We start from the raw sequence: 12,423 nt of genomic DNA, 5'->3' as shown, positions 1-12,423 counted from the left end.
GTCTAACTTGTATTTTAACAAAATGATGTGCCTTTCTATACTCAGAAAATACATGTGTTAATACAGAGTACAGTTTTTTGCCTTTGTAAGTACTTTGGGGCTATTGTTTTGAAACTTCACACATGCCTTGGGGTCATTGCATACAGTTACTGGGCCAAGTCCAATAACTCTGAATTGTATTTTAACAGAATAATAACCCTTTGTCTACTTAATTAGTTCATATTGAGGTTTTGAATGCAACTTAAGATCTTTCTAAGTACTAGGACTATTGGATTGAGACTACTATTGACCCTTACTGTGACACAGTTGTAACAGTACTATTATAAAGTCCATTTTATCGACAAGCCTTTGAATAGTTGAGCGCGACGTCATCAGACAGCTCTTGTTTAAACATCTTCTCCTCTGAGACTGCTGGTCAGAATTACACCGAACTTAGTCTGTAGCATTCTAGCAAGGTCCCTTCTCAAGTTTGTTCAAATAGGGGCAACTGGCCTGCCTTAGGGGCTACTTGTGTGTAAAGTAGAAACCCTTTGAACAACTTCTCACATACAACTTGATCTTCATCAAACTTGGTCTGTAGCATCATGATGAGTTGGCCCCTTTTATGGGACATGAAGGTATAAACAGAAAAAAACCTTTGAACAACTTCTTCTAAAGAACTGCTCGATGGATCTTAATGAAACTTGCTCTGCAGCATCATTATAAGGTCCTCTCTCAGTTTTGTTAAAAAATGGGCATTCACATGTTCGATTTTGAAATAAATTTTGGTGGGAGTTTCCTCAGGTATTACTCAAGTCCTTTTGATTTGTCCAAAAAATGGCTGCCGTAGCTAGAAATAAAACATTATCATTTAAACTGCAGGTCAGCTTTTGAAATAATTTCACACAAAAATTCTTTTAATAAGCCTATACCATGTTTGTTCAAATTATTCTTGTTGGTTAAAAGACTTCGCCGCTAGAGGTTGCAGACTTCCATTCGTATACAGTCAAACCTGTTCTTAAGAGAACCTGGGAATAAGGCCACAACACTGAAACCTGCTTATTAAGTAACTGTGTTCACTTAGGTCCAATAAGTGTAAATTTACATGTGTTGAAACACCACCTGTCAATAAAAATCACTTTTAAAATTTCACCATGTAGATCTATGCAATGGTTCCTAAATATATACATTAGAAACTTGTCAGAAACTGTTGGCTCAATTTCACATGATTTCATAGATACAATGTTGTTTCTTTCCTATGTTAACATAGATATGTCTATTAAATTGATGTATTTAGCTGAAGTGGTGCTGTAGTGGTTAAGGCATTGACCACTCAGTCTGAGATGTCGCAGGTGCTAGCCCCATCAGGGTCACAACCATACCTTCTCATATGACACCAGTACTGCTTTTTCCAGGAAGCAGATTCGAGAATGGTTCAAATAAGCTTGTAAACTAAAATGCCAGTATTGGGGTCTGAAATATATTCAAATATTACCTGCAGGGGCATCCATTGCTTCCAAAGTCAGGAAACACATTGTCTTCATACAGTGTTGATTTTCTGTAATGTAATAATCTGTTATAAACTGTAATCCTGTTGGTGCTGAGAGAGAGGTAACAAAGTATAACTGACAATTCAGGTTGAGCTTGTAGAGATACCTCTACCAGATGAAGGTGAAAGTCAGCCTGTTACCTTGGAAACAGTAGAGTTTACAGAAATTGACATACCAGAAGATGGTGGGGAAGTTCTTGTTGCTGAGGGAGAAACATACGTTGTTACTGACACAGCAGAGGGTGACCCAGATATACCACTTGAAGGTACATGTTATAGAAAATGTTTGTAAATATTGGCCAAAGTTTTAGATTAACAATAAGGTAGATCTGCACATCTGATAAACTGGAAGTAATGGTGTAACATCATTTATCCAGGTAACATTGAAAAATACAGTCTGGACTCTGTATACAGAAATAAAAATTGTTTTATGAATTTTTAATTTTATACATCTCTATTGCTGAAATTTGTTGCTTTCAGGGAAAGTCAAAATTCTTACTCAGTCCCTTGTTTGTGCTTTTACCATTATTCATAAATAATTATCTGTTTCAGAAGAGACCGTTATAGAAGATGCCCCTCAAACTGAGATAGTGGAGGTTAGCATGGCAGATACCGGTAGTGAAGCAGTTGGGATAACTACAAGGTCCCGTAGCAAAATCACTGATGATATCAGAAGTAATTCTAGCGACCAGTCTGATTTCAGAACTGAGATACAGTCTGGGCAGCCAGATGGGAAAAGGAAGAGAAAAAGAACTTCAAGCCAGTCTAGCACAGGGGAACCAGTCTCAAAGAAACAAACCAGTCAAACAGAAGGGAGGCAACTTAGGTAAGTATATTTAGAGGGACAGGAGTATAAAAACAATCTGTTGTTTTAACTTGAGTAGAACTTTTTAGTCTTTTTGCATGATATATTCTGTTTCCACAAATGTTTGCTTTTGCAATCTCAGCTATGATTACTTTAAACTGTATATTCTTATCACACAACAAAAATAGAAAAAGATAATTTAGAATGTATTTGATACTTGAATCCTTGTAATGTATGTTATATGTTCAATGTTGTAGACACAAGGAAAGCAGAAGACCAGACTCCAGGACACGCAGCAGTTATAGCACAGATGACCTGTACAAACCACGTCACTCATTTTCTCGCAAGTCTGCCTCCTCACCTCCACCCTTACCAAGTGGGCCTCCACCTCCTCCCTCAGAGCCAGAGCCATCACTTCCCCCTCTACCTCCATTACCACCCCCACCCGCAGAATCTCCAGTTGGTGAAAAAGATAATGAACTCCCACAAGCACCAGAATCTCCAGACGCTTCAGACTCTGAGATTTCGTCTAAAGGTAGTATAAAAGATAGCAGAAAAAGAAAGAGGCACTCAAGGTCAAAGTCAAGGTCATCAAAAAGAAGTAAAAGGTCAGGGTCAAAATCTGATGGATCAGTGTCGTCATCATCAAGAAAGAGGTCAGGATCTTACTCAAGTAGATCTTCATATTCAAGAAAACGGTCAAAATCAAGTCGAAGTCGATCAAAGTCATTATCTTCAATAAGCAGCGAATCTAGGTCAAGGTCAAGGTCTAGTAGGTCATACAGCAGGTCCAGATCAAGAAGTAGGACAAGTTCCAGATCAAGGTCTGTTTCCAGATCAAGGTCCAGGTCAATATCGTCAGTGTCTTCAAAACGTTCAGCATATTCTGACGATTCTGAGGAGCGACGTAGAAAGGCGAGACCATTGGACGAGGTCAACTTTGGTGAGGCAGCAAAGAGAGCAAGACAGAACATTATAATGCCTCCTTTTGGGATGAGGGGTCCAGGCCCAATGGGACCTAGACCGCCTATGGTACCGATGGGGCCTAGAGGACCCATGGTTCCAGGGTAAGAATCATTTTAAATCATACACTGTTGGATTTTACGTATTTCTAATTTTGTGACCTTTTGAATCTTGGATGTTGGTTTACTGTTTATCCTATCATCTATAAACCTGGACAAGATAGACAAAAAATGTTCCATTTTTTCTTCTCTTAAGAAATTGTGATGAGTTCTATAAACAATACTGTTTCCTTGTAATCCATGAATTTTCAGTTTTTTAACTGTTGAACATTATTTGTTTTAATACTTCAGACCATTTCCAATGCGGGGAATGCCACCAATGATCCGAGGACCAAGGGGCATGGTGAGAGGACGGTATCCGTCTCCTAGACACATTGGGCCAGATGGTTCCCCGCTCCGACCCCCTGTGGGTTCTCCAGGCAAACCTTATTATCCACCAGGCAGACCGATGTACATGCCACAGGGACCTGGATGGGAAGACCCATTACGACCTAGACCTCCGTAATTTTTTTTTCTTTAATTATTACAGTATATCATTGAAAAGAGTATATTATGGTTATGTAATTCTGAAACTGATAAAGATTTGAGTAATTTATTTGATTACAATTATCAATCAAGGTTTTCTTATAATAATTAAAAATGAGATTATTTAAAAATACAACAATGCTATGCAACAGGCAGAATAGCCTTGTGAAATTTTCCTATGTTTAGCATGTGGTTCGTACTGTATGCTATTACATCATAAAAATAGAGTATGATAAACATATGATAAACATAAGGTAGCTCCATATGTAATTTATCTCTGTATCATATGGAAGAAACTGCATAGAAATTTATAATGCTTATTATTTCATCTCATATATAACTCATTGCCAGTATCACATATAAATGTTGTTTCTTCTTGGGTTTAATGCTGTTGTTGTGATAAGGTACAGTACTTTTTCTTCAATATAGCATTATCAGTGTAATTTAAAAATTTGGTCATATCATGATGATCAGTGTAATTTAAAAATTTGGTCATATCATTTATGGTAAAGGGGCCATTGTGGCCAAGTGTTTTATTAGGGTTTAACTCGCGCTGAACCTTAAACATTTGAAACACATAGCAGTATGCTAACTTAATGCATTTTTGACCATTTTTTCTTAAATGTAACATTTTATTAAAAAACAACTTTTTAGCTCACCAGAGCCAAAGGCTCAGGGTGAGCTATTCTGATTGTTCACCGTCTGGCGTCCGTCGTCCGTCGTCCGTCCGTAAACTTTTACTTCAAACGACATCTCCTCATAAACTGCTAGGCCAATTTCATCCAAACTTCACAGGAATGTTCCTTGGGTGAAGCTCTACAAAAATTATTCAAAGAATTGAATTCCATGCTGAACTCTGGTTGCCATGGCAACCGAAAGGAAAAACTTTAAAAAGCTTCTTCTCAAAAATCAGAAGCCCTATGTCTTAGATATTTGGTGTGAAGCATTGCCTAGTGGACCTCTACCAAATTGTTCAAATCATGACCCCGGGGTCAAAATTGACCGCGCCCCAGGGGTCACTTGATTTTACATAGAAAAACCTTAGTGGACCTCAACTAAACTTGTTCAAATCATGACCCTGGGGTCAAAATTGACCCCATCCCAGGGGTCACTTGATTTTTCATAGATTCATAGGAAAATCTTCAAATTAAAAAAAAAATAAACCAGAAGGCCTAGAGCTTAGATATTTGACATGTAGCATTGCCTATTGGACCTCTACAAAATTTGTTCAAATCATGACCCCAGGGTCAAAATTGACCCCGCCCCAGGGGTCACTTGATTTTACATAGGAAAATCTTCAAAATTTTTCTAAAAATAAACCAGAAGAACTAGAGCTTAGATATTTCACATGTAGCAATGCCTAGTGGACCTCAACAAAATTTGTTCAAATCATGACCCTCGGGATCAAAATTGACCCCGCCCCAGGGGTCACATCATTTTACATAGGAAAATCTTCAAAACTTTTCTAAAAATAAACCAGAAGGCCTAGGTCTTAGATATTTGACTTGTAGCATTGCCTAGTAGACTTCGACAAAATTTATTCAAATCATGACCCCGCCCCATGGGGTTACTTGATTGTACATAGGGAAATCTTCATAAATTTGCTAAAAATAAACCAGAAGGCCTAGATCTTAGATATTTGGTATGTTACATTGCCTAGTAGACTTCTACAAACTTTGTTCAAATCATGACTCCCGGGATAAAATTGGCCCCGCCCCAGGGGTTACTTGATTGTACCCAGGGGTTACTTGATTGTACATCAAAAAATCTTCCAAAACATTTCTAAAAATCATCAGTTTGACATTTGAAACATGTAGCTCATATTACTCAGGTGAGCGATCCAGGCTCATCATGACCCTCCTGTTTAAAAATTCCCAATTTAGACGTTTCTCAATTGCAAAGCTCTGGCCCCTTTCCCAAATTAGTGGAAAAATACACTGGTATATAGTAACAAGACTCTGTATGTAGTAACAAGACACTGGTATATTGTAACATGACACTGCATATAGTAAGAGATACTGCATATAGTAACAAGACATGCATATAGTAACAAGAGACTGCATATAGCAACAAGACACTGTATATAGTAACAAGATACTGTATATAGTAACAAGACACTGCATATAGTAACAAGACACTGCATATAGTAACAAGACACTGCATATAGTAATAAGTCACTGTATCTAGTAACAAGACACTGGATATAGTAACAAAACACTGGATATATTTGCAGGTATGATGAGGATGATTACTACCCTCCTGATGACTTACATGAAGGACCTGGAAAGACTGGTGTAACAGAGCGTGGAACATTGTATAGAGAAGATAAGAGCCCAACGCCTCCCCCTGAACGTAGGCCTGTGTACACCCCACCACCAGTATATCGTGAGAGATCAATGTCACCTCCTATACCTACGGGGATCACTGAAAGGGGAACGTTGTACAGAGAAGACACTTCACCTTCCCCTCCACCAATATATAGAAGACGTATAGAAGCCACACCATCTCCTCCACTGATGAGACCGAGGCACAGAATGGAGTCACTTTCTCCCTCTCCACCTCCCATGATGAGGAGACGTACACGCAGTGCACGAAGTGGATCGTACGAAGCTATTTCTCCCTCTCCACCACATCATCCAGCAAGACGTATTTCAGTCTCTCCTCCCCCTCATCCTGCAAGGAGGTTATCTGTATCTCCTCCCCCAATGCAAAGAAACACACCTCCTGTGTTGCGCCGTACTAGAGCTCAGATCTCTGGAACCCCATCTCCTCCATCATCTGGTGAACTTACTCCGTCTCCTCCAGATTTAAGGGACAGATCACACTCCCCTGTTAGTCCAGGACCACTAGGTCCTGTTTCCCCCTTATCGCCAAGGGGACCAGCGTCACCACTTGACTCATTGACCCCCTCCCCACCTGACCCCAGAGAGCGATTGGCACCAGAGTCACCACAGGCTTCTCCGCGTAGATCAAGACGTCACAGAGGAAGGGAACCAGCATCACCTTCCTCCTCCTCTGAGGTTGCCTCACCGCCTATACTGAGAAGGGGAACCAGGAACAGTTCTTCCTTAGAAGAGGATCCTGTTCAGTATGTTACCCGGGAAACAAGGTCACGCCATGCAAAGAAGTCTTCGAAACGTCCAAAACGATGAATTTCTGAGACATTTCATCCAATTGGTAACTGATACATTAATATATTATTGTGTTCATGAAAACAGACTGGAAACAGAAAGACTGTGAAGTTAATTGTGTAATCATTAAAATGTTGATACTTTGCTTCATCAGACTGACCAGAATTGCCAAGTGGAATGAGCTGAAGGATTGTAGACTTGTGCATAATAAACAGAGCCCCTCTGTGTCTCCAGATTAAACAGGTTCCTAAAACTGGCTGTAGGATTTTGATATTGGTGGCAACAGTTCCACTCAAATTACCCAAAGTTACTAAAATTATTTATTTTATGAAAAAAAAAGTGTTAAAGAGCCAAGATGAGTTTGAGATGCACAGGATTTGGAGTAGCCCGCTGAAGATTTTTTTCTAATCTGGACCAGAGAAGTAGTTGCATGTGTATACTATATTCTCCCCACTCTGTCTCATAGCCAGAGAACAGATACTGAAATATATAGAAACAGTTATGGAATTTTGTTGAGGTGTGGTTCAGTGCTTTTGTATAAAGGTTATTTTTGCCCAACTTAATCATGTTATAATTGAAATGATTTCTATATCTAAATATCTATGTCATCCAGGAAGACTTTGTTTTCAAGTAGCCTGGAATATCTTTATTGAAATGATTGTTACAAAACCACAACATAGGCATACATTATGAAATATACAAAAACCAAATTGACATTGAAATACAGCTAGTTAAGTGATGTTTAAATCAGTACACCAAGTTTAAGTATGTATATTTGAATGTCGAGGTGAGAACTTCCTGTTATTTACATTTAGCAATCATTATTTTATAATAGATTAAATTTATAAATAATTCAAAAATGCATATTCATAAGGTTGTAGAGGTCAATAATACAGGCAGGTAGTGTTCCTAAAGAAGTGTTTATTTCTAAGCCAAATCTGTGTTAAAGCGTCCAGTTTGGAGAGCAACATAATCTGGGTGCTTAAGGCAAGTGACTGCATAAAATAAAAGTTCAACTTGGAACAAATAGTACATGAAAGTTAGTTGACTTGCAGCCTGAATCAAGTGGCTGTTAAATAAAGTGGTTGCTAAGGTATTTTCATTCCTTCATTAATAATTTATGGTCTATATTAAATTTTGTGTCAATTTTGGTAAATGTTCTTTTGCTTCAAATGTCTGGTCTGGAAGACAAACAACAGTGTCTCAGACATTTCACTTTTACCTCAGAAAGGAACATTGTTAATTATATAATTATAAAAATAGTAAATCTTTTATCTACAGGATGTAAAGTCTACTCTAGTGTTCCATCTCGATCTAAAATGCATGTCAATCTAAATGTTTTATAGCTGATGACAAAGTATATACCAAGAAAAAAAAACGTTTGAGGACGTAAAACAACTATATGTTATAACAGTTACCTGTTTTTATTGGAAAGTACACAAAATATAAGAATACATATATCTAGCGTGATTTGGAATCCCAGAAAATGATTCCATATTGCCTTTTTCGTGGAGGACAAGGAAATTTAGATAAGAAGAAAATTAAACGATATTTCCTTAATCAGATAATATCTTTTTGATATAATTTAATAGTCTCCTCGAGAATATAATTATAGTAACAAAATTGTACATGTTGAAGCATAAGTGTTATCTTTATTTTCTGAAAATTGGTTTGGAATACCAAGGTACACTGTAAGCTTTAAATGCAGGATTCATGAACTAATTTACTAGTCTAAAAGTTATTTCACTCAAATTATATGTTCAAGTAAATTGATAAATGAAAAATAAAAAGTCTGCAAAAATGGCACATTTATGATTAATTCATGCACACATTTGTGATAAATTCACGTACACATTTATGATAAATTCATTCAAAACCAAATTTTCATTGGATGTGATATAATAGATTTACTCCAGAACTCCGTTTACATCTGGTTTTTCCAAGATTATTACACACACTGTGGGTACAAACAAACCATTCTATAAATAGATTGCGCTTATGTAGCATTGAAATATGTTGAAATATGTCAAAATATTAAACCCACACACTTGTAAACACAGTCGGTGTCGGCATCAGCGTCGGCGTCTGCGTTGGTTAAAGTTTTTAATAAAGTCAAATATCTCTGTTACTATCAAAGCTATTGACTTGAAACTTGAAATACTTATTTACTGTCAAAGTCTACACCAGGAGAAACAATCCCCATAACTCTGTTTGAATTTTGACAGAATTATGCCCCTTTTTATACGCCTTTTGAAAAACGGGACGTATGGGAACGCCCCTGGCGGGCGGATGGGTGGGCGGGCGGCGTCCACAGACTTTGTCTGGAGCATATCTTCTACATGCATGAAGGGATTTTGATGAAACTTGGCACAGTTGTTCACCATCATGAGACGGAATGTCATGCGCAGAAACCAGGTCCCTAGGTCTAAGGTCAAGGTCACAGAGGTCGAAGGATACAAGAAAGAAAACTTTGTCTGGAGCATACGAGGGATGTTCGAAATGAATTGCTTATTTCTGTCTAGAGACTTCAAATTTCAAGTTAGCCCAAAAGGGCTCACTTCATGCCCTGGAAGTACTCCCCGTGGCTAGAAATGCAAAGTTTCAGCCGATGTATCCACTTCTTGAAGGCGTCACGGTACGCTGATTTGGGCACAGTAATAAGGTACTGATGAATGGCAGATCCAAGTGCCTGTCGGGGCTGGTATTTCCGCCCAGCAAGGAATGATTTCAATTTTGGAAACAAAAAGAAATCACATGGGGAAAGGTCTGGGGAATACGGGGGGTGAGGCAAAACAGTTACTTTTTCTTTCTTCAAAAACGCCGTAACTATTGCGGAGGTATGAGTGGGGGCATTGTCATGTAGAAGACGGACATGTTTAAAACCAGTGGCAGGGCGTCGTTTCTGATAATACTTTTTCAGTTTCTTCAGTACTACGTCTTTGTAGTACTTTCCGGTGATGCTTTTGCCCTTTTTCACTGGCACTTTTATTGCGACTCCTTCACCAGAGAAGAAGATTGCATACAAAACCTTCTTTGCACTCAAAGAACGTTTGGCAATTATTGGGCGTTTGCTGTGTTTAGTGGCCCAGATCTTATTGCTAACCTTTCTGACGGGCTCAAAATAATGGACCCAGGTTTCATCACCTGTGACGACATTGGCAAACTGCTTTTTGTCATATTTTGGAAACATTTGAAGCAGCTTTTTGGCCACTTTAACCCGTTGCCTCTTTTGCTCATCAGTCAACAGATGTGGCACCCATCTAGCAGAAATCTTTCTGACTTTCAAATGCTTCTTCAAAATAAGGTGAACCATTGATAGTGATATGCCTACCTTTCGTGCAATATCACGAACTGTAAATCTGGCATCTCCTTCAATGATTTCCTTTATTTTGGAAACGATTTCTTTAGGAGATGCAGATTTTGGCCTACCTGATTTCGGTACATTTTTGATGGACTCTACACCAGACTCAAATTTCTTTTTCCATCGCAGGACTGTGTCATAAGACACACAAGAAGGTCCATAAGCAGTAGAAAGTTCAGTCATCAGCTGCTTCAAAGAACAACCAAGTTTTGAGCGAGCTTTGATGTAAGCCCGTATTTCATCTTTCTTGTCGACGCTTCTACTAACCATTTTTACTACAGTGGTCAATGATTGCGTGTATTCAAATGGCAAATTTTATGTCTTACACTTAGTCTAACATGTACATTTATACACCTTTGTGTAGGTATTGAATAACCCTATACAGGTAGGTATTGGTTTTTATCGTGCCCCACGTGGATATCGAGCTAGAGGACAATAAGCAATTCATATCGAACACTCCTCGTATCTTCTTCATGCATGGAGGGATTTTGATATAACTTGGCACAAATGTTCACCACCACGAGGCGGAGTGTCATGCGCAAGAACCAGGTCCCTAGGTCTAAGGTCAAGGTCACAGAGGTAAAAGGATACAAGAATGAAAACCTTGTCCAGAGCATTTCTTCTTCATGCATAGAGGGATTTTGATATAACTTTGCACAAATGTTCACCACCACGAGGCGGAGTGTCATGCGCAAGAACCAGGTCCCTAGGTCAAAGGTCAAGGTCACACTTAGAGGCCAAAGGTCAGATACAAGAATGACTTTGTCCGAAGCATTTCTTCTTCATGCATGGAGGGATTTTGATGTAATTTGACACAATTATACACCATCATGAGACGAAGTGTCATGCGCAGTTCCTTTCTTTAGAATTACTTCCCTTTGTTTTACTATAAATAGTTTATATTGTAACTTTTTCATTACTAGTCGTAGGGAAAAATCGAGACCACTTTTCTGTAGTACAACATGCATGCTACATCCAAATATGAGGTGTATTTTGACCAATCTCTACCTGGTAAAGATTTTTGTCGGGACTTATAATTTTTTTTGGATTTTTTTTTTTTTTAGCTCACCTGTCACAAAGTGACAAGGTGAGCTTTTGTGATTGCGCGGTGTCCGTCGTACGTACGTGCGTCCGTAAACTTTTGCTTGTGACCACTTTAGAGGTCACATTTTTCATGGGATCTTTATGAAAGTTGGTCAGAATGTTCATTTTGATGATATCTAGGTCAAGTTCGAAACTGGGTCACGTGCCTTCAAAAACTAGGTCAGTAGGTCTAAAAATAGAAAAACCTTGTGACCTCTCTGGAGGCCATATATTTCACAAGAGACACGATTCTCATAACTATAATTTGAATTTTGACAGAGTTATGCCCCTTTTTAACTTGTTTTTTTTTTTCACTGGCAAAGCTCAAATTCAGAGGCAAGCACTGAGAAAAGGCAAGCGCGCTGTCATACGGACAGCTCTTGTTAATAAATAGTATCAGTTTGGCTTGTTAATTCAAAGCAATATTTGATGTATTAAAAGGATTAAACTTTGATAGTTTATGTAACAAATCTGCGATATTTGTACCTACACTGATTTGGGAAAACCCAGTTCCGGATTACGACTATTCTTGATGCAGTTTAAGGCAGATGTTGCCATTTATGGATAGAGACAAAATGTAAATTTCAGTTCAGTAGTTATTAGAAAAGTGAATCCATGGCAGTGATTGTTGAAACTGTTAAGTTGTTTTATTTATGTATAATTATTACTGAATTTCCATGTATACTTTGTAAAATAAAAGATGAAATTACCAGCATTCAGTTATTTCTTATTCATCAGTTATAGCTTGTCTGGTTATGAGGTATTTTAGTCAGTTGCTTGCCATCATCTGCATTTGTTAACCCGTATCCTGTAAAATTTCTATAATGAACTTGTCCATCTTTCAATTTGGACAATGCCATCAACTGTTAAAAGGGGTGTTTACCAAAAAGATACTGACTGAATGGCGAACAGTGCAGATCATGATCAGACTGCATGGATATGTAGGCTGATCATGATCTGCACTGGTC

The 12,423-nt window shown here is 38.3% G+C and overlaps 1 protein-coding gene across 3 annotated transcripts in view; it reads left to right on the top strand.

Moving 5' to 3' along the window:
- The window catches only part of LOC123546650 (biorientation of chromosomes in cell division protein 1-like 1), a 40,905-nt gene extending 28,738 nt beyond the window's left edge, over positions 1 to 12,167 (top strand). For all 3 annotated transcript variants that reach the window (XM_045333102.2, XM_045333103.2, XM_045333101.2), the window contains 5 exons: positions 1,617 to 1,794; positions 2,081 to 2,354; positions 2,591 to 3,400; positions 3,647 to 3,856; positions 6,114 to 12,167. In XM_045333102.2, coding sequence (XP_045189037.2) covers positions 1,617 to 1,794; positions 2,081 to 2,354; positions 2,591 to 3,400; positions 3,647 to 3,856; positions 6,114 to 7,032 — 2,391 coding nt within the window. In that variant the 3' untranslated portion in view covers positions 7,033 to 12,167. The remainder of the gene's footprint in view (positions 1 to 1,616; positions 1,795 to 2,080; positions 2,355 to 2,590; positions 3,401 to 3,646; positions 3,857 to 6,113) is intronic.
- The last annotated feature ends 256 nt before the right edge of the window (positions 12,168 to 12,423 follow it).

Source organism: Mercenaria mercenaria, chromosome 9 (assembly GCF_021730395.1).
Source record: "Mercenaria mercenaria strain notata chromosome 9, MADL_Memer_1, whole genome shotgun sequence".
NCBI classification, from domain to species: domain Eukaryota; kingdom Metazoa; phylum Mollusca; class Bivalvia; order Venerida; family Veneridae; genus Mercenaria; species Mercenaria mercenaria.
Note: the sequence above shows the minus strand (reverse complement) of the source record. Positions and strands in the feature narration are given on the sequence as shown.